The sequence below is a fragment of the Lutzomyia longipalpis genome, chromosome 2 (genome assembly GCF_024334085.1).
Source record: "Lutzomyia longipalpis isolate SR_M1_2022 chromosome 2, ASM2433408v1".
In the NCBI taxonomy this organism is placed as follows: Eukaryota; Metazoa; Arthropoda; class Insecta; order Diptera; family Psychodidae; genus Lutzomyia; species Lutzomyia longipalpis.
The window spans coordinates 21,840,738-21,863,859 of NC_074708.1; the positions used below are offsets into that span (position 1 = coordinate 21,840,738).

General features: G+C 35.7%; 1 protein-coding gene across 1 annotated transcript in view; it reads left to right on the forward strand.

Annotated features, from left to right (window-relative positions):
• Positions 1-23,122, forward strand: part of LOC129789257 (protein O-mannosyl-transferase Tmtc3-like) — a 203,225-nt gene that overhangs the window by 24,195 nt on the left and 155,908 nt on the right. The window contains exon 2 of the mRNA XM_055825908.1: positions 18,390-18,526. Coding sequence (XP_055681883.1) covers positions 18,390-18,526 — 137 coding nt within the window. The remainder of the gene's footprint in view (positions 1-18,389; positions 18,527-23,122) is intronic.

Below are 23,122 nucleotides of genomic sequence, written 5' to 3' on the forward strand. Positions count from 1 at the left end.
AATCTTCCACTGAAGTGTTTTGGTGAAAGGAAACTTTCACTAAAGTACTATGGTGGAAGAACTCTTCGACTGAAGTACTCTGGTGGAAGAACTCTTCGACTGAAGTAATCTGGTGGAAGAACTCTTTCACTGAAATACTTTGATAGAATAAACCTTGTACATAAGTTTTGTGGTGGAAGAAAAGTTCCACCGAAGTATGTAGTTTGATTGAAAAAATCTCGCTGAATTACTTTGGCGAAAGAAATCTTCCACTGAAGTGTTTTGGTGAAAGGAAACTTTCACTAAAGTACTCTGGTGGAAGAACTCTTCGACTGAAGTAATCTGGTGGAAGAACTCTTTCACTGAAGTACTTTGATAGAATAAACCTTATACATAAGTTTTGTGGTGGAAGAAAAGTTCCACCGAAGTATGTAGTTTGATTGAAAAAATCTCGCTGAATTACTTTGGCGAAAGAAATCTTCCACTGACGTGTTTTGGTGAAAGGAAACTTTCACTGAAGTACTCTGGTGGAAGAACTCTTCGACTGAAGTACTCTGGTAGAAGAACTCTTCGACTGAAGTAATCTGGTGGAAGAACTCTTTCACTGAAGTACTTTGATAGAATAAACTTTGTACATAAGTTTTGTGGTGGAAGAAAAGTTCCACCGAAGTATGTAGTTTGATTGAAAAAATCTCGCTGAATTACTTTGGCGAAAGAAATCTTCCACTGAAGTGTTTTGGTGAAAGGAAACTTTCACTAAAGTACTATGGTGGAAGAACTCTTCGACTGAAGTACTCTGGTGGAAGAACTCTTCGACTGAAGTAATCTGATGGAAGAACTCTTCGACTGAAGTAATCTGGTGGAAGAACTCTTTCACTGAAATACTTTGATAGAATAAACCTTGTACATAAGTTTTGTGGTGGAAGAAAAGTTCCACCGAAGTATGTAGTTTGATTGAAAAAATCTCGCTGAATTACTTTGGCGAAAGAAATCTTCCACTGAAGTGTTTTGGTGAAAGGAAACTTTCACTAAAGTACTATGGTGGAAGAACTCTTCGACTGAAGTACTCTGGTGGAAGAACTCTTCGACTGAAGTAATCTGGTGGAAGAACTCTTTCACTGAAATACTTTGATAGAATAAACCTTGTACATAAGTTTTGTGGTGGAAGAAAAGTTCCACCGAAGTATGTAGTTTGATTGAAAAAATCTCGCTGAATTACTTTGGCGAAAGAAATCTTCCACTGAAGTGTTTTGGTGAAAGGAAACTTTCACTAAAGTACTCTGGTGGAAGAACTCTTCGACTGAAGTAATCTGGTGGAAGAACTCTTTCACTGAAGTACTTTGATAGAATAAACCTTATACATAAGTTTTGTGGTGGAAGAAAAGTTCCACCGAAGTATGTAGTTTGATTGAAAAAATCTCGCTGAATTACTTTGGCGAAAGAAATCTTCCACTGACGTGTTTTGGTGAAAGGAAACTTTCACTGAAGTACTCTGGTGGAAGAACTCTTCGACTGAAGTACTCTGGTAGAAGAACTCTTCGACTGAAGTAATCTGGTGGAAGAACTCTTTCACTGAAGTACTTTGATAGAATAAACTTTGTACATAAGTTTTGTGGTGGAAGAAAAGTTCCACCGAAGTATGTAGTTTGATTGAAAAAATCTCGCTGAATTACTTTGGCGAAAGAAATCTTCCACTGAAGTGTTTTGGTGAAAGGAAACTTTCACTAAAGTACTATGGTGGAAGAACTCTTCGACTGAAGTACTCTGGTGGAAGAACTCTTCGACTGAAGTAATCTGATGGAAGAACTCTTTCACTGAAATACTTTGATAGAATAAACTTTGTACATAAGTTTTGTGGTGGAAGAAAAGTTCCACCGAAGTATGTAGTTTGATTGAAAAAATCTCGCTGAATTACTTTGGCGAAAGAAATCTTCCACTGAAGTGTTTTGGTGAAAGGAAACTTTCACTAAAGTACTCTGGTGGAAGAACTCTTCGACTGAAGTAATCTGGTGGAAGAACTCTTTCACTGAAGTACTTTGATAGAATAAACCTTATACATAAGTTTTGTGGTGGAAGAAAAGTTCCACCGAAGTATTTAGTTTGATTGAAAAAATCTCGCTGAATTACTTTGGCGAAAGAAATCTTCCACTGACGTGTTTTGGTGAAAGGAAACTTTCACTGAAGTACTCTGGTGGAAGAACTCTTCGACTGAAGTACTCTGGTAGAAGAACTCTTCGACTGAAGTAATCTGGTGGAAGAACTCTTTCACTGAAGTACTTTGATAGAATAAACTTTGTACATAAGTTTTGTGGTGGAAGAAAAGTTCCACCGAAGTATGTAGTTTGATTGAAAAAATCTCGCTGAATTACTTTGGCGAAAGAAATCTTCCACTGAAGTGTTTTGGTGAAAGGAAACTTTCACTAAAGTACTCTGGTGGAAGAACTCTTCGACTGAAGTAATCTGGTGGAAGAACTCTTTCACTGAAGTACTTTGATAGAATAAACCTTATACATAAGTTTTGTGGTGGAAGAAAAGTTCCACCGAAGTATTTAGTTTGATTGAAAAAAATTCGCTGAATTACTTTAGCAAAAGAAATCTTCCACTGAATGGTTTTAGTGAAAGGAAACTTTCACTTAAGTGCTCTGGTAGAACTCTGAAGAACTTTTGCTGATGTACTCCAGCTCTTTTGGCTGATTACTTCAGCCTTTTGTACCATATCGCTGGAGTACTCCAGCTCTTTTGGCTGATTACTTCAGCCTTTAGAACCATGTCGCTGGAGTACTTCAGCTCTTTTGGCTGATTACTTAAGCCTTTTGAACCATACCGCTGAAGTACTCTAGCTCTTTTGGCTTATTACTTCAGCCTTTTGTACCATATCGCTGGAGTACTCCAGCTCTTTTGGCTGATTACTTCAGCCTTTAGAACCATGTCGCTGGAGTACTTCAGCTCTTTTGGCTGATTACTTCAGCCTTTAGAACCATATCGCTGAAGTACTCTAGTTCTTTTGGCTGATTACTTCAGCCTTTTGAATCATGTCGCTGGAGTACTCTAGCTCTTTTGGCTGATTACTTAAGCCTTTTGAACCATACCGCTGAAGTACTCTAGCTCTTTTGGCTGATTACTTCAGCCTTTTGTACCATATCGCTGGAGTACTCCAGCTCTTTTGGCTGATTACTTCAGCCTTTAGAACCATGTCGCTGGAGTACTTCAGCTCTTTTGGCTGATTACTTCAGCCTTTAGAACCATATCGCTGAAGTACTCTAGTTCTTTTGGCTGATTACTTCAGCCTTTTGAACCATGCCGCTGGAGTACTCCAGCTCTTTTGGCTGATTACTTAAGCCTTTTGAACCATACCGCTGAAGTACTCTAGCTCTTTTGGCTGATTACTTCAGCCTTTTGTACCATATCGCTGGAGTACTCCAGCTCTTTTGGCTGATTACTTCAGCCTTTAGAACCATACCGCTGAAGTACTCTAGCTCTTTTGGCTGATTACTTCAGCCTTTTGTACCATATCGCTGGAGTACTCCAGCTCTTTTGGCTGATTACTTCAGCCTTTAGAACCATATCGCTGAAGTACTCTAGTTCTTTTGGCTGATTACTTCAGCCTTTAGAACCATGTCGCTGGAGTACTTCAGCTCTTTTGGCTGATTACTTCAGCCTTTAGAACCATATCGCTGAAGTACTCTAGTTCTTTTGGCTTATTACTTCAGCCTTTTGAACCATGCCGCTGGAGTACTCCAGCTCTTTTGGCTGATTACTTCAGCCTTTTGAACCATGCCGCTGGAGTACTCCAGCTCTTTTGGCTGATTACTTAAGCCTTTTGAACCATACCGCTGAAGTACTCTAGCTCTTTTGGCTGATTACTTCAGCCTTTAGAACCATTTCGCTGAAGTACTCCAGCTCTTTTGGCTGATTACTTCAGCCTTTTGAACCATGCCGCTGGAGTACTCCAGCTCTTTTGGCTGATTACTTCAGCCTTTTGAACCATCTAGCTGAAGTACTCCAGCTCTTTTGGCTGATTACTTCAGCCTTTTGAACCATACCGCTGAAGTACTCTAGCTCTTTCGGCTGATTACTTCAGCCTTTTGAAGCATATCGCTGAAGTCTCCAGCTCTTTTGGCTAATTACTTCAGCCAAATGAGGCTATTTTGACTGAAGTACTTCAGCGGGCTATTTATTCCACCAGAGTATTTTTAAGAGTGTATATGGGGTGATTGGAGAGACGGAGCATATAAAAGGATCATGATGTCGTCTTATTTGTGTGTGACACAATCCCCAGGCCTATTTGCCACGTCACGAGAAATGCCATGGGGGTGTCGAGTCTAGTTAAGAAAAATTGAACACTGGAGACAACAACTAACCCCAATTTAATGCCTGTCATATTGCTGTATATTCATTTGTGTTTGTCCTTCATCCTCCCCGGAGATATTGAGGTTTCTCCAAGACAATATTCCCAGTTAAAAGCAAAAGTATTCGGTTAAATGCTCGTTTTACATTCCATTTAATACAACTTTGATATGCAATAAAATGTCAAAATAGGATTAATGTAATGCATTTATCGTTTTCATGTGTAATTTTAATTATATTTATTTTGTTCTGTAATACTTTTAATTTAATTAAATTTTGAGCCAATTAAAAACGGGTACAACATTTCCGTTTCCCTTTTTTACCACATTAAACATTTTAAAAATTTCATCATGTTATAAGCAATAGAATACCAACATTTTACAAACAACATAGAGATATAGCATTTTATGTTTTTCTCTCAGTTTATGAAAAACATTTTTAGTTGGTGGCTACCACCAATGCGAGCACAAAGAGGAAAATAAATACGAAAACGATGGCAAAACCCCAAAGCACATACAAATGAATTGTGAGGCATCTCTCGAAGGAGAAAAAAAATTATACAATGTCTTGTGCACAATCTTATAAATAAATCATTCAGTGAGATAACTACCACCACCACCCCACTGAAATAACATAAAATAACATATTAAATGGCCATAGCTGTATAGGAGAATGCCATGCACGAAAGTCTCCCCACACGTCGTATAAGAGGCAAAAGCTTATATAAAATTAACTCTCAACACAAATAGTCATATATACGTACCTACCCCAAAAGCTCCTTAACTATATGGCAAGTCACTTTTGTAACAAAGTGAGTGAATTGTGGTGCATGAAATCTGATTAAAAAAGGAAGAAAGTTAAATAGTGTGAAGTCCATTTCTCCCCTTCCCCCGTTCCTTTTGGAATGTATAAGCTCTCATTTCACGATAGAGGGTGGCGGAGCTATACAGAGTCAAGGAGAAAAATAATAGGAATCCCATCCCAACGTGATTCTGGGGTTACGCAACAGCTCGTCGACGGAGATGACGCAGCATGAAAAAAAAACGTATAAGAAAATTCATCATTGGAAAAACTAACCCATCAAGTCAATTTAAAAGTTTTCGTACTTTTCCGTGGAAATGGTTATACTGTGAGAAAATGATTGGAAGACTTCCCTTTTCTTCCCAAGAATTCTTTTTTTTTTGTCTTCGCGGGCTTTTGGTGTGTTCTTTTCTTTCACGAGAAAGGGCTGTTTATTACATGAAAATACCATGTCAGGCCTAAAGTTGGCATATTTTCAAAGAACTTCTCATCCCTAAAAAGAAAATAAATCATTTCTATTCAGGTTTTTGACCTTCTAGTGATCTTCATCAAGGCCGAGTTTTCATCACGACATATCCGGTTCTCCCAGGGAGACTTTTCATTATATACGACTAATTTTCACTTTAAAAGGATAAGCGAAAGTCAAACAATTTCCTGTTCATAAGGTGCCATAATGTTGAATTTCGAAGAGAAAGCAAACTTTGGCAATTGTCCTAAATTAAAAAGAAATTCAAGCGTGAATGGAAAAGTCTCTTGCTGCAAAGACGACATCAAGTCTTTGTTTCTACGACATACAACCAATATCATCTCTATTATCTCAGGCAAATTAATTTTGCAAATCAGCAGTGAATTGCCCTCAAAAAACTTTGGTAGTATCTTTCATTTCTTCCGGATTGCTGAGAGGGAAATCCAGATGAGGGAGACAATTCGTTGAAAAGAGAACGCGGGTACATTGAATTCCGGAATTTCCAAATTAAGGCTATAAAAGTGATCGTAAAAAAAGCAAGCTCCTCGGCGCAAAAGAGGAAATCGGGCAAGGGCGCAACAACAAAAAAAAAATAGGACGAGCGAAAGTTTGCCAAATACACAAGATCTTCCCTCTTTAAGGGTTGTGTGTCAAGAATAAATAGCACGCCCCAAGACATAGCTGCTTGGGTGACGTCCTCTGTATTATAGATGCTTTAATCTAATCTACGAACAATTGGATGCAGAGAAAAATAGAAGAAATCTTGTAAGAACTCATGTCTGATGTCGCCTATTAAGAGTCACGACGTTCTCTCTTCTGTTTTTTTTCTTTGTATAATACGCTTTACCCCCCCCCCCCGCATGTCGCCATCGTAGCAGAGCGCTCCGCACTTTCGCAATATTCTCTAATCTATGGGTACGTTTGTATACATTTGTATGGTGCACCCTTAAATTCTCAAAAGAGAGTCTCTTTCCGTGTAACAAATCGTCAAATAAAACTCGAATCGTCGTCGTCGCCGTCGTGATGTCGTCTCTTGATGGCACACACATAACTCTCCTTTGCTGCTGCTATCTTCCGTCTTATTTTGCCAACTAAGAACAATACAGACAACTACCCTACCACCCCCCCATTTGCTCTTACTAAATTCTCATGACAGACAAAATGTGAATATAAGGCGGAGGAGAAAGGTGCTTTTGGTCAAACGATAATAATTCTCTTTCAATTTTTCTCTTAAAATTCTTGTCCTGGCTCGCTTCTCTTATCCAAAGTTCTTATTCCCATAAATGGGCCTTATTCAGAGACCAAGAAACCCTTGAAATTCGCTTGAAATCTTGAAATTTCAGTACAAAATTTAAAGATTTCAAGAGTTTCTTGGTCGCTGAATTAGGCCCAATATTAGTATTAAAACATATAGCTTTAAAAATGTTTAAACAATATTTTAAAATATTTTATTATTCTTTTGTTCTACTTCCTCGGTTTGCTATTCCAACCCCAAAACTCGAACTCTAAATTGATCATTTTTTATATTTGAAGAATTCAGAGTACAATACGTACATAGAAATACTTATTCAGAAAGTGGTTTGCGAAGTAAGAATTTCTGTAGGGGAGAGCGGGGTTAAAAAAGTCACTTAAGGGTTTAGAAAAAGCTCAAAATATCATATTTCCCAAATAGATAAAGCGAAATGTATAGCTCATTTCTTTAGGAAATTTACTGCCCTACAACTCTTTCTCAGATCATTTTGTTCTATCTAGCTAGGAAATATGATATTTTAGGCTTTTTCCAAACCCTTAACTGACTTTATTAGCCCCGCCCTCCCCTATACAATTTACACTCTCTTGTTTGCAGACATGGTCAAACTGCCAATATGTAACACAATTTTAGGGGCTTGGAGTTGCCTTAAAAGCTCCAACGAATTTCAAGTTTCCACACCCCGCTTGGGGTTCTATGTTGGTAAAGTAAGAGTATGAGAAGAGCAAAATGGAGAGCATGGTTGACCTAAATTCCCATTTCTGAGGAATTATTATGTATGTATATCTGTTTATCCACCACAGTTCTAGTCATTCGTAAAATATATCTATATCGATGAATACACAACAATGTTCTTTGTGGATTTTTCTGATAACTTCTGCATGTGTGAAAAGTTTGCTCTTCTGTTTCCTCTTCATATATAGTTCTTTATACAATCGGAAATTGAGTTTTGCACAGCTTACATAATATTTCTGCAGTTTATTCCATACAAATCAGTCAATTTTTCGGTATTAAAGATAAAAAAAAAAAGCTTTTCCTGAAATTTAAATGCGAATTTCAAAGTTAAATCTTTTCATTTCCCATCATTCCCAAACATTCATTTAAAATTTAACTCCATTTGTGGTATTAGCAGCTCTATTTCAGAGCTCTAAACTGTACCTATATGAAAATGTACAATTGATATTCAGTTAGGAGAACATGGGGGTTTGTTTTATTTTTAGTAGATTTTTTTGGAACTTTTAAAAGCATAAAAAATTGCATTAATTTGCAAATTGCCCAAATTTCAAGAATTGACTTTTCTAGGCAATTTCAAAATCATATACTTGGCAAATTTAGGTCAGGAACTAAGAAATTGGCAATATTGTTCATTATGAATGGCTTTCATTGTTTTCACATCGTCCCTATTTTTTTACCTATATACATAAGCATGGATTTGGGAATTAAATTATAATAGATTTTTTTTTAAAAAGAACATAGAACATGACGCTGAAGCAGGTTGAGCTACATAACTATATAGAAAAATGTGGATGGTGAATGAAATGTGAAATGAGAAGAAGAAATCTATTCGAGAATGAATTTCCTGCCTCATTTACTCCCGCTGAGCTTTACATTCCGCCGCTCATCCATTTCACCTTTCATTTTCTCTGTGAAATAAATGAAAACAACGAAAAGTTTTCAGTTTATACACATAGCAGAATATACGATAGGTAATGTAGCATTGAGAGATTGGCAGGAAAGTTCCACCCTCATTCATTATTCTTCGTTAAATATTTCATTTAATTAGATATCGGTCCGAAATTCGATAATCTCATAACACAATTAAGGGGATATCGATTTCCAAACTGGGTAACATTTACAAAGAAAGCAAATTCAGCCCCAAATGCTGGATGGGGCTTTTGTTGAGAACAGAGAAGCTTTTTCAGTGTACGATTACACAGGGAGGAAGCACATAAAAAAAAGAAGAGAGAAGATATTCTTGATACATTTTTGAACAATGTATAGGGTTTTTTTTGCAAGAGAAAACTCACTTTTCTCAATGATTTATATTCTCTTTTCTCCCCACATATGTATGTCATATACATTAGTGAAATTTAGAGGAAAAGCTTTCTCCCAATTAATTTCCGATATTGCTTCATTCACAATTGATCACAAAATGTATGCTTCTTCTGTGAAAATTAATGAAAGTGGGTTGCTTTTGTGAGTTTTGTATGAGAAAGCGGGATGAGTTTTTTTTTGCTTTATTACATAGCGCTCCTTTATGTAGTATTTTCTTAAACACCATACATATTTATTTTGTTGCCATCATTTTCATGTGCAATAAAATAATGATGTTGAGAAATGGTTCGAATATTTCACGCCAAAGTAACTTTCAAGGGGTTAATCTCACGCTTAAGCGAGTTTTTCATTATTTTCTCATCACATTAGGGGAGATTCTGATGAAAGATAATGTTTTTTTTTTATTTTGGATATCTACAATTTTTTTTAATTCTGACTTTTGCATAATTGTTTGAATAATTTTTAAATTCAACTTTTTAGTAAATCAAAATTCCAATAAAACAAATAAAGATTCTCATCAATTTAAATCTTCTCAATCTAATTCGCTCTTTCAACTATTTTAACTTAACTTCAAAAGTTTTTTTTGTGTCTATTAAAAAAAATTCACCAATCTTCTGACTCTTTCAAATAACTTTTTAGAAGTTGTTTTCAACTTAAATTCGTATTATATCGTTCTTGAAATCTCTAAAAGTATTTCCATTCAAAATTATTTTCTAGAATTTTTTTTCAAAACTTCAAAGACTTTTTTTTTGTATAAGGGGTCTTTGAAAAGGAATTTCGAATGTGATGGAGAATGGGAATATTAAATAATCATGAATGTACTTTGAAACATAAAATAGCAACAGGAATTTAAATCTTTTGTGAATGTCCCTCTCTTGTGATTCTCATACTCTGATAAACAAAATACAGAATAGAGAGCAAAATAAAAACTGCTTTATATGTATGTATAATACCTTAGGCATTTCCTCTTTCATTTCTAACTCAATTTTCAGTAAATATTTTTTTATGTCTTTTTGTCCAATATTTTTACGACATATATGCACAATGTATAGCATGGAGAAGGGAAGGAATTGCCAAGGCAACAACCCCTCGACTTTTATGCCGTCTTATAGTGCCTTTGTGTAAGTTTGCAGCATGGGGAATATTATGTTTACGCCATCGTGAAGGGAAAAAGAGTAAAAACAGCATGGAAAACAATTATGGACCTTTTAGTGTACTCCAAAATGTGGTGATATTGTGGGTGGGTTGTTGATGGAAAAGCTTTTTCAATACCCCCAGTCAACACATACATACCCAGTAAACAAATTTTGCCAATCATTGATCAATCATTGAGGTCAATATTGAGTCAATATAGGTCCGCATAGATGATCAATAGTTGATCAATCGATTGATATACAATTATCGCTCAATAGGTAATCAATCCGATTGATAGACAATTATCGCTCAATAGGTAATCAATCCGATTGATTTTCAATTATCGCTCAATAGGTAATCAATCCGATTGATTGTCAATTATCGTTCAATAGGTGATCAATCCGATTGATTTACAATTATCGTTCAATTTGTAATCAATCTGATTGATTCTCAATTATCGTTCAATAGGTAATCAATCCGATTGATTGTCAAAAAATGATGAGAAGCGATTATTTCTGCGCATGGATTTAAATTAAAAATCTACTTTAGTTTGTTATTTAAATTATCAGGCGTAAAACTCATGTAGTGTATGTTCTCAAAGTCAACCAGAGCCCCCAATCACGTGTGAGCAAACTTCATTTTAAGCTATAAAAGGGTGGAGTATATTAGTAGAGGGATGAATAGCCGTTTCGGAGGAGTTCATGTGCCACAAACAGACAGCCTTTTCAGCTTTATATATTAAGATATATAATATTAAATACACGTCAAAAGAGTTTGAAAATTTTTCGAATAGCCATATGATATACGTCAAACTTAGCTACTATTTTGTTGAAAAATTTTTGGCATTGGAGCCAACTTAAAATGGAATTTAAAAAAAAAATGGCATTGGAGCCGGATATTATTTTGAAAATTTTTACCCTTGGAGCCATGCAAATTTTCAAAAAATAAAAAAAAACAACAACATAATCTTACTTAGCTTTTTATCATGTATCTCTCTTACATGATTTATCATTTCTGGGGAAAAAATGTCGAGATAGGGATATGCCTTTTGCGCACCACGGTATGGCAGCCGCTTTGCACATTTGGCACCCTATTTTCGAAAGCCGTTTACCATTTATACCAGCATAGAGTCTTTATAATACTTCTCTAGATAAATAAAGCTACATACAAGTTGCTTTATAGTTAATCTAAAAAAATTGTGTATTATTTTTACTCTATCAACTATACACATCTTTTAGTTTATAAGCTTTTTGTATCAGTGAGGTTGACAGATGCAATATCTGAAATCAACATGAACATCAATTCCAAATCAATGAAATATTACGTCCTTTTGATTGCCCTCTTGATTAGCTACTAAAAGCAGTATAGTTATATACAACACCTCTTGATTAAACCATTTCTCTCTTTTTGCTTTTCTTAAAACGAATAATTTTAAAGAAAAAGCAAAAAAAATCCCCATGTCATAGAACATGGGGATATTATTCATGCACCACCACCATTATTTGCAACCAGCTCATTTGCAATATATTTCTCTTAATATAAATACCCATTTTTAGGCAATACTACTTAAAAGTAGCATAGCCATACACGACACCTCTTGATAAACCATTTCTTCTCTCTTTGCTTTTCTTAAAGACACCCATCAATAGGAATGACTTTTAAGAAAAAGCAAAAAAATCCCCATGTTCATAGAACATGGGGATATTCATGCACCACCAAGAAATGCAACCAGCTCATTTGCAATATATTTCTCTCAAATAAATACTCATTAATAGCAATACTACTAAAAGTAGTATAGCCATACACGACACCTCTTGATAAACCATTTCTCTCTTTGCTTTTCTTAAAGACATCCATCAATAGGAATAGTTTTAAAGAAAAAGCAAAAAAAATCCCCATGTTCATATAACATTACGTTATAGAACATGGGGATATTCATGCACCACCATCAAATGCAACCAGCTCATTTGCAATATATTTCTCTCAAACAAATACTCATTAATAGCAATAAATTGCTATACAATCTCATAGTTACTCTCATTTAATAAATCATCGCATATTTACTCTTATTTTGTGCCATTAAAATCCATCTCTCATACTCCACTCCACATATTTCTCTTACTCACCAAATTCTCTCATTTCCACCAAATCTCTGTGAAACACAGTATCATGCATCTTTGCATTACCGAAACTCAATGTGTACATGGTACAACTTTTTTTGTATAGTAAGACTTAGTAACTCACATCATTCTATGAGGAACCATATATCTTCCTTCAAACCTTTGCTCTAAACTGTGGTAGAAAAGGGGGATTAACCATCTTGACATCATCATAGAACATTTTTATATTTTTAATAACTTCTAAACGACATCTTAAATCAACAAAAGGGTTAAATTAATACGTTTTATGCATATAAAGTCGTACACAAGGAAATAAAGGGCATTTTTCTTGTGTGTGGTCAATACAAAACCTTTAGTCAAAATTGCAAAAATTAATTCGCGATTTTAACAAACTTATAAAAACTCTATGTGGCAGAAACTTTCGCAGATATTAGCGTTAATGATTGCTGAATATCCCCAAATCAAAATTGTGGGTGATTGTGTACTCAGGGGAGGGAGGGGGAGATTTTTCTATGAGCCAAATTATACAAATGTAAGTTACATTACCAAATCTATAAAGAAAACATGGAAAACTGAAAAATCCTTCGTCCGAAACATAGTTTCCCGCCTTCGTCTATGGATCTTAATTGTAATTGAATAAATCTTTTCCTAATTAATTAATCCCCTAATTAGTTATTGTAACACAAAGGATTATATGGGAGACTCACGCTCTGAATTGCATATAGTACACGTCAAAAACAGTCTCATTGGTCTTAGAGTAATTTTTGTACATACTAAAAGTAAGATGTATAATAATCAGCTTCTTTCGCAGTTGGGTTTATGTAAACAATAATTGATCAATACTTGGTCAATTTATGATCAATCCTGATTGAGATAAAATTGACTCAATATTGACACTGCCAATATTCAATCAATCATATTGACTCAATATTGACTCAATCAGATTGATTGAATATTGTTAGTGTCAATATTGAGTCAATATGATTGATTGAATATTGGCAGTGTCAATATTGAGTCAATATTCAATCAATTGATTGAAATTATGAGATTGACCAATGATTGTCCGCAAATTGTGTAATTGACTGATGATTGACGGATGATTGCCCGTAAATTTCGTGATTGACCGAGGATTGAGGAGCTGTAGTTGACTCAATATTGATAGTATCAATATTGAGTCAATATAGGTCCGCATAGATGATCAATTATTGATCAATCGGAATTGATCTGCGATTGACCAATAATTGACCAATGATTGATCAATCGATTGACAGGCTCAATTGATTTATCAATTATTGATCAATCGCAGATCAATCTGATTGATTCAATCGTGATTGAACCTTTATTGGCTCAATCATTTGTTTACTGGGCAGCGATTCACACATTTCCACATAGTTAGAAAAATAACGTATATATAGCACAGAGAATGTTTTCCATCACGGGGCATACACAAACACCGGCGAAAGGGATGAAAATGCATTTGGATGGAATAGTGGGAAAATTTCCTACATAGTATACACAGCGTACGTGGTGGTCTAAGGCCGGATATTAAACAGATCTCACGTTATGCATTTCATGTAGTACATATAACAAGTACCCGGCGTCTCCATTTCATTATTGACAAACCCAGGTTTGTCTATTCTGGGATTTTTATTTATTTTTTGGCTTTTCTTTCATCATTTGAAATTTATTTAAATATATGCTTTTCAAGGAGCAACAAAAGTTTTCGCCATCATGCACAATAGATTGGCAGTTTTGTTGTACAGAGAGAAACAATCTCCGTCAAAAGAACTCACTAACACATTATTTCAAAAATTTTCAATTTTCATGCAACTTGTGTGACAAAAGATATTGTCAAAGAAAAGTTAATTTAAGTTAGTTTAAAGCTTCGTAAGGAAAACAATAGATGTTTGCATAATTTCGTGGTTTTCCTTTCTAAAAGTTCCCCAAAATTTTCCAGCCACACAGATGAGAATAGTGATGGTGAGGAGGGACAAAGTATGCCTTCGAGTCAAAAAGCTCTCAGTTCAATATGATGCTTTAAAAATATTAACGAAAAACATTACCCGGCTTAGAATAAATAACAAGGCTGATATATTCAACATATATAACATCTCACGGAACAGGCGCGTAAGGAAATTTTAAACTATATACTATTTTTTGAGCTTTTTTTTCTAAATTTCAAAGCTTAAAATTCAATTTACTTAAATTTTTCAATTTATTAAGTTATTTTAAGTTATTTAGTACACTCAGAAAATGTTCTATATTTTGTTTGGGTCTTTTAGGGTGCATAAATAAGCCTAATATGTATGTATAAAAAATAGATTCGGTTAAAAGAAAAGTTGAGGAATATCTCGCGTGATTTTTGTTCAGGAATTTTGCCTAAGAATTGACGTTATCAGACTTTTGAAATCTGACGTCGAAAAAATCTTGGACATATGAGCTTTGTGGTCACAATTGCAATATAATCAACAAAAAAGATAACTGTACGCGCAATTGCGTAAGCTCAGCTACTGACCTTTAAATACACGCAGAAATAGATTAGTAAGAAAGCCAGGTCAGTAAGCTCCTAATGTAGCCGCCCACACACCTTTAAGTATACGCAGAAATATAGAATTAGAATTAGATTCCTTGCCAATCCAGGTGAATATGCCCAGAACACGTGTCCTCACACACCTTGAAAGATAAAGAACGATTAGTAATCGGGCCAGTGCCGGTCGAAGGACAAAAATTCTTGTCCTTCGTGGCCAGAAGAGTCCGGAAGCAATGCAAAGAGTCGTCAACGTTGGGTGTGTGGGATGGAAAATGATGATGCAGCACGTGGAAATCAAAGGCAAAGGAGCCCATGCAGCTCCCAAGGGCAAAGTACCTAATTGAAGGAAACGCAGAAAACAATTTTAACCCACCCAGTCTTGTAGGGAATCAAAAAAGGATAAAGAATCGCCAAAAATATTCACCATTTTCCACTGGGGTCACAACAAAAAAAGGCAATAAAGTTTTGTAAAAATTCAAAAAAATTGGCCGCCATTCGCCATTTTGTTCATTTCAATGCATGAAGCATATGGTTCAATGCTTCGTCAATATGAGCTTGTCGATGACAGTTTGACATTTCATTTATTTTTGGGAGAAAATAAAAAAAAATTGCGTATTTTTTGTTTAATTATCGTGGTAAATGTGTTTTACGTGTTGTTCAAGAGTGATTTTTATATTTGAATACCTGAAAAAAGTCTTGGGAAAGGTGGTGCCAAGAAACATCGTAAGGTTTTGCGTGGCAACATCCAGGGAATCACAAAACCAGCAATCCATCGTCTTGTCCGTCGTGGTAGTGTGAAACGCAAAGGATTCCAGCGCAGAGGATCTCTCAATTCGTGAAAAAGCCATTTTCAAGACGATCCACGACCAATGTTTTTGGATTGCTTTGTTTTGTAACGAGAGATGTGCTCGCTGAGACGGTCACAAGCTGGGAGGGAATTTATCCTTCAGGTATTCAGATATAAAAATCACTCTTGAACAACACGTAAAACACATTTACCACGATAATTAAACTAAAAAATATGCAATTTTTTTTATTTTCTCCCAAAAAAAATGAATGAAATGTCAAACTCCCATCGACAAGCTCATGACGAAGCATTGAAACATATGCTTCATGCATTGAAAGAGACAAAATGGCGAATGGCGGTCAATTTTTTTGAATTTTTACAATACTTTATTGCCTTTTTTCGTTGTGACCCCAGTGGAAAATGGTGAATATTTTTGGCGATTCTTTATCCTTTTTTGATTCCCTACAATACTGGGTGGGTTAAAATTGTTTTCTGCGTTTCCTTCAATTAGGTACTTTGCCCTTGGGAGCTGCATGGGCTCCTTTCCCGTCACCAATTTATTATTTCTTCTTTCACTTTACACTTATTTTTCTTCTCAATTCTTTACTTTAGCACTTCTTCTCTCGATTGTCACTTAATTTACGTTCTCCTTTCCTGCAATTATTATAGAAAAACCACTTCACTTTGGGAGCCACTTTGATCACGCCTTTCAATTCTTACGCCATAAACGGAAGTCGATGTGACACCCAGAGTGAAGTGACGTTTCAGAAAACATCACTTTTGGGCTGCGTATAAAATGTTTCCCAGCGGCCCCAACAATAACCTCTTGCCATTAATCTTATGATTGAAATACATATTGATGTATCGATCGAATTATCCCATTTACTTTATTTTGAAAATGTTTAAAAATTTCCCCAAAAACAATAAAATTTTATGAATTTGCAAATTTTCTGGAAAAAGGGGTACCACATAAAACACACCGCTGAATATTTTACCTTTGTAAGCTCAACGAAGTGCTTTATTGTGTAAAATTTGTGGAAAATTCATCTTCAATTCCCCAACAGCATGAGGAATTTTTGAGATTACTTCTACACCATCACCTCCGAAGAGGTGAAAGAAATCCATATTGAAAGTTGTCACAGCAACAGCTCCACGTCTTCTCGCATTTGGCACGTATATAGAGAGCAAGGAGGGCGACAAAGAGGTCCCCCACGGCACCGATATAGAAATGGGGTGTGGAGAACAAAAGCATCCCGAAAAGAATGGTTTATTGAAGAATGGCTGATAATGTTCCAATATCTACGCGAGTTGTCCACATAACTCTTCATTATTTGTACATTTATAAATGGTGGGCGGCTAAACTCAATACCCTCTGGCACGTAGCACTCAACAATAGGGTCAAAGAAAGAGCGCTCACCGTAATCCACCCTCGTTTTTTTTTTTGCTACACCACCTCCGTTTTTCGCGATACCCGCACGTCCGTTGCAACACACGATTGCTACTTCAACATCGTCAACGAATTACTCACCACACCGTGTGTATATCACCCACAGAAACACTCCCACCCTGTCCGAAGCATTAGTTCCGCATTGGAGTGGCAAAGAGAGCACGAATGAAAAAAAAAGAAGTGGAACCCTTCTCAATCTACGCGTAACCCAACAATTTACTCTCTAACTTTTTTTCACCCTCAAACGCTCCACCCGTAGAAAAGTAGCACAGTGGCGCCTGAAAAGAACTTCAATGGAAAAAAATGTGCCCCAACTGATCCCCACACATTATAACCATTCTCACAAGGGAGCCTCTTGGCTACGACTTTACCCCTCTATCTGCCATGAAGGGAAGGAATCTTTTGAAATTCATTTCGCGTACAAAATCGAAATCTTACAATAAATTCTCGTTTTTTTGCACCCCGGAACACACACTCGAATGGAATAAACCAGCGAGAAGTATAAAATATATGATAGGAGCTATATTTATATGGCAAAAGTCTTCTTTTTCAACTTTGCCACCTCACACCTTATACCCCATTCTAATCGAAAAAAGAACTTTGCTCATCTATTTTGACTTAGATTTCTCAGGAATTTTTACATCACGAATACGATGAAAAGTTGAATTATGAAACATTAGTTCTCCCAACTAATTAAGGGTAGGTGGAGGGTACTTTCACATTCTCACGAACATGAGTATTTAGAAGAATTAAAAAAGAATCTGACATTTTCCTCATTTTTCTTCAAAGTAGAGGAAAATTTTCCAAGAAGAAATTGTACAGCATTAAATTTATACAATAGAGTTGTAGCTATAGATTTTAACGATATAAACTTTTCATTCAATTTGTCTTTAAGTTTTTCCTACATTTTCGTTATGTTTTGGGTATGTTAAAATCATGTTCTGCGTTTAATCTGAATGTTTTTTTTTCAGAATAGAAAAGAATAATTGAAAAATCGTATAGTGAGTTTCACATTGGAATCTAACCAATCTGATCGATGCAAACGTATGTACTTGAAAGCTCTCAGAAGCTCAAAATATTGAATGGATGACATTTCGGCACAAATTTATTTGATTTTGCCATTTTTATCGCCTAGAAATATTCAGACATTCCTTCAACATCTTTTATTAAAAATGAATTAGAATATTCTGACTATTTTAGGATTATTTCACTGTGCGCGTGGGTTTTTGGTAGGAAAAATCCAAGCTGTTTTATCAATTTTATGTATGTATGTAGTATGTACCTATGTAATATAAGTATATAGTACATATATAATTTTTCAATTAAAATGACTGTGAGAGCATTCCTGTTAAATGGAGAATGGCCGGCATTGGGTATCCGCCTACACACACTTTGGTGTTACAATATTCCGAAATAGGCATCAAATTCTTTTTCTAAAACTGTGTTGTTTTTTTTTTCCACTTCTTTTTTCCAGGAGCAGAGCCATAAATCGTATCGACCACTCTGTGTCTTGACTTTTCGATGGAATTATTCATTTCACGGCCTCGAACCGGCTGGGTATCATTTGGTGAACTTACTGCTGCACACCCTGGTCTCACTAATGTATTTCAGGCAAGTGTTGTGTCACTTTTACTCATACTATATACAGAGTATACATAATATCGGGTGCTGCAATCCAAGGAATTTGTCTCACCACATACCCCATCGCAGCCCCCCTCCCCTTCACAAGTTACCATACCCCAATGTTAACAACTTGTATAAGACATTCAGGCCACATAACAACCCATTTATTGTATTTAATTACGAGGCCGCAGGTTTACTGATATTGCATGTTTCTTATAACATATTATATACATATACTTCATACACGTTTCGTAATACGATCTCTCTGTAGCATTATAATAAAAATACCACGATGTGCGGGAGTAAGTTGGACCCAGTTACATGAGGATGGGTGGAATCGTGTGGGTCGGAAAGGCGTATTACATGAAAACGAGGCTATTTACAAAGTAACTACATACATATAGAGAAAATTGCCATGTCCTAATACGGAAAGACTCGTTAAACAAGGAGGAGGAATCAATTTAACTCTTCTATGGCACACACTGAGTGCTTTTCTTACACACGTGCATGCATCCAACAAATGGTCATCAACATTGAAATTTTTCAAGCAATTGAACCTCATTTATCATTAGTCTTGTCCTCTATCCCATACCTCCCCTTCTTGTGCTTAGGATAACATTTCCATTCCATTGCTGAGTTGTCTAGACGATTACTTTCGCTACGATGAAGATTTTGTTTTATTGGGGGCACGACTGGAGTGCTTTGGGCTATCATGGGAGCTTCTATTTAATATCGTCAGAGCTTTAAAAGTGATTTTCTTTGGAAAATTAAGTATTTGGTTGACACCCGTCTAAGATTTTCATGATATGACTCCTAAATCTTCTTTTTCGATATTTAGTTAGTGTTGTCTTGAAGACCAAAGCCATGAATTTATGTATATCCTCCATTAAATTAAATTATTTAGAAATAATTTAATTTTAAATGTTCAAAAATATTATGAAAAAAAAATAGTAAATTGGTTTCCCTTTCACAACTAACCTGAATGTATAGGATGCATTCAATTAATTTACTGCGTTTACTCAATATAATCTGCAGAAAATCCATCAAGGAAATGAAAAATAATTTCGTTCTTTTCACAAAGGGCAAAAATAAAATCAGGATGATGAGAGCATTTTGCAAAGGTTGTTGATTTCCTAACGAAGAGATTTAATGAAATTAATGAGCGCAAATTCACTTCAAAAAATCCATTGGTGCAGATTCACATTATTAAGATGAAATCTTTTAAATTGAAGAATTTTCTTGAAAAACATGGATTTTGTAAAAGTAATAATTAAGTAGTAATGTTGAGGGGGTCGGTGGAATGTTAATAACAAATAAATTCAATTTGCCAGCAATTTAATTAATTAGAGTCAATCTTTTGAATGCACAAACTTTGAAAATTTATTGAGATTTGCTTGATTTCTTTTCTATTATAAATTATTCATATACTGTAAAACTTATGCCATCATCATTTTTTCCAGTTAAGTAACTCAAAAATCTTGCAGGGTGCATACAATAGTTTGGAGAATGAAGTATGTAAACAGAGTAAATTGAATTAGATGAGAAATATCAAGAGAAATATCGTCTCGGGGAAAGCTTTCATGGTGAGAGCTTTTCTCAATATGGAGTATTCTCTTATGCAGTATAAGGATGCTTTTTCTCCATTCTTTTTTCCTCGTGGCAGCAATAACTTTACCCATCTTTCTGCTTTTCGAAAGAAAAGGAAATTGTGTAATTTTACTATTTTTATAAAAATACCCAAATGGAAGTGAATTTTTGTGTTCCCCAGAACTACACCATCTACAAAGGAGCATAAATTTGTTCGGTTTTCCATTCTTTGGCACATTTGGAAGGCGAAAATGCATTATGCGGAAAGTACCAATAAATGCTGGTGACGGCATAAAATCCATATTACGTGATTGTGTATCGAAGAAGAGCTTTCGCATCCTCACAAAGTTTCCCCCCACGACCGTGTGTGTATGCAATTCACGGGCTCTAAAGCTGCGGTAGGTTCCTGCTTCGCCCTTTATATTGAGCGTCGTAAAACGATGGAAAATCGTGTTAAGTGGTCACACACACACATATGGCAGCCAAATCAAATGGTTTGAGGACCCTTTCCTTTTAAAATCCCCACCCCCTGTTCCATACTTTTCAACATCATCGTCCATGCGAGTGTTTTTTACGGGGGTTTTTAGGATTTTTCACCTGGGTATGAGGTGGAAAAAAATCAAAGAGCTTTTGGAACACACGGGGACCACCTGTTGCCCCCCATATACATATACACGGGGATGACACTCTCAATGAAGGGGCGTATTGGGAGAATTTTTGTGACCGCGTAGTGTCATTTTGCGAAAACGGATCAACAAAGTTCATGCATTCATAAAATCGCTATTCAATCAAGCATTTATTATTGAAATGCAGCGATGGTGGTGCTTTTTGGTCTGCAAATTTTGCCCTCCTGCTTATTCATGCACAACAATAAAACACAAAATTGGTGTTTGGTCTGAAAACTATTGCCACGATCCCGCCAACACGCGCCCCATGCGAATTTCAGCCCGTATTTCAAACCACACCACCCTCACTCCACCCCAATCGCCTACACCAACACCACCAATATATGTATGTGTGAAATGTACATTGTTTTTACCAATATATAGCGGGAAGAATTTGTAAATATCCACTCATAGTTTTGAGCTGTTAATCTATTTAGTGGTGTTTCATTCACTACCCCCCGATAAACCATTTAGGCAACACTTTCATAAGTCAATTACGTTGGATAAATACCTTTTTCGATAAGCTGCTTCCCATTTTGGGTGTTTTTGCCAAAAATCCATTACACATTGGTGCACTTAGTGGGGAGAATTTTCACAAAAATTGAAGTATAGATAAGCTTAAAAAGATTTTTTGGCAAATACCAATTTAAGTGAAGTACCTAACATTAAAATTCATCTAGCTATGCATTTAGCTATTTAAAATTGTCTATTTGAAAATTTAGTATGAAAGTTTTCAACTGACTCCGAGGGTTGAAAACAATTTCATGTGCCACTGAACGTTTCCAGGGGCTGATTTTTTTTTAGCATAAAATGTTTGTAAAAGTTTTATTACCAACGCTGGCGGACAATTATTGTGACAAGCATATACCATGGTAGGAACACCTAAAATTATCTATATTATTTTATACATGCGGATAGATTCTTATGTGAAATGCAACCTTTCTATGCGATTTCCCTTCAAGTTTTTCTTCATTTTTGAGTATCTGCGTGTAAAATAATTTATTGTCTCACACATAATAATTGTCTAAAACTATCAGATATCAAAAAGGTAAAAGAAAAAAATCTTAGAAAAAACACGAAGAAAAATTGTGAATTGCGAGATATTTTTAGAAGAAATTTGAAAGTTCATTCAAATGAATTAAGCTCAAATCTCCTCTTCATCATTTAATATTGTACCTACCAATTGAAAAATCAATCTTAATATGTGAAGTCCCTTCCAAAGAGAGATCCTGAGAAACATTTATAAAGGACTTTATGAAGTTTTCTCCTGCAAAAATCATCGTTTGGACTTTTTCTTAATGGAATGGAATTAGTCTTATCGAAAAATAGTTAATACCCTTGCAATGTGAGTGCAGTACGTTATTCAGTAGAGACCATTAAGATAACAATGATGGATGAGAAAGGATTGAATTGGGGCCAGCAGTGGCGGTGTGGTACTCGATTCGATAGAAATCAATCAGTTGTGTGTCGTGTTTAATTTCAGGAATTTCGAGATTAATGGCCAAAACTCGAGAACCCTCCGTAGATTGATGGTGTCAGGTATATAGTCTGCACACGTATCCGCATGGAACACATACATAAATATATCATGCTACATGCACTCAAGACTAATTTGCAGACTTTGTAAATTCTCCAACATGTTCAGGGTTGAGGTACAAAAAAAACTTAATCTATATCTTGTTTTATGTGAATTTCACACCATAATTCCGCAGTGAGATGAGTTTGATGATGCTCCATAAAATAATTTAGCTTACTAATCGATTTGAAATATATATAGGAACTCGGACTATGGCAGACTATAGTGAAAGTTTACACAATCAAAGTGTAAAGCAGCCACTCAATATATCGTCAGTTGGGGGTGGGGGGAGGCAAAAGTTGGTGGAGAGGGGGGAGGTAATATATGGGAGGATTGTGGAAGCTCTATTTTATGGCGATTATTATGGTGTGTTGTTAAAATTATGTGAAATTCCCTGTCATAACTACTTCATAAATTCTAACTAGTTATTTGTTATAATGAAACTAACAATGTTTCGAGCTATTCGCGCGTTGAAAATGTGAGAGTGCGAGATGGAGAAAAACCATAAACCACCCCCATACCCACCGGCCTTATAGAGCGATTTCACAAAGGGCAATTCATGTGCCACACAGCAAGAGGAGGCGGTCTCCGATATTGAAGTTAAATCCCTAACTGGAAAAACTTTAAAGTGTATAATTTCACACATTATTCATTCCAAGCACTAACAGTGGAGTGTTGTAGAGTGAAAGGTGCAGATATGAGAGCCCCTGCTTGCGCATTAACTAGCATATATGATCAGCAGTTACATGAATTGGC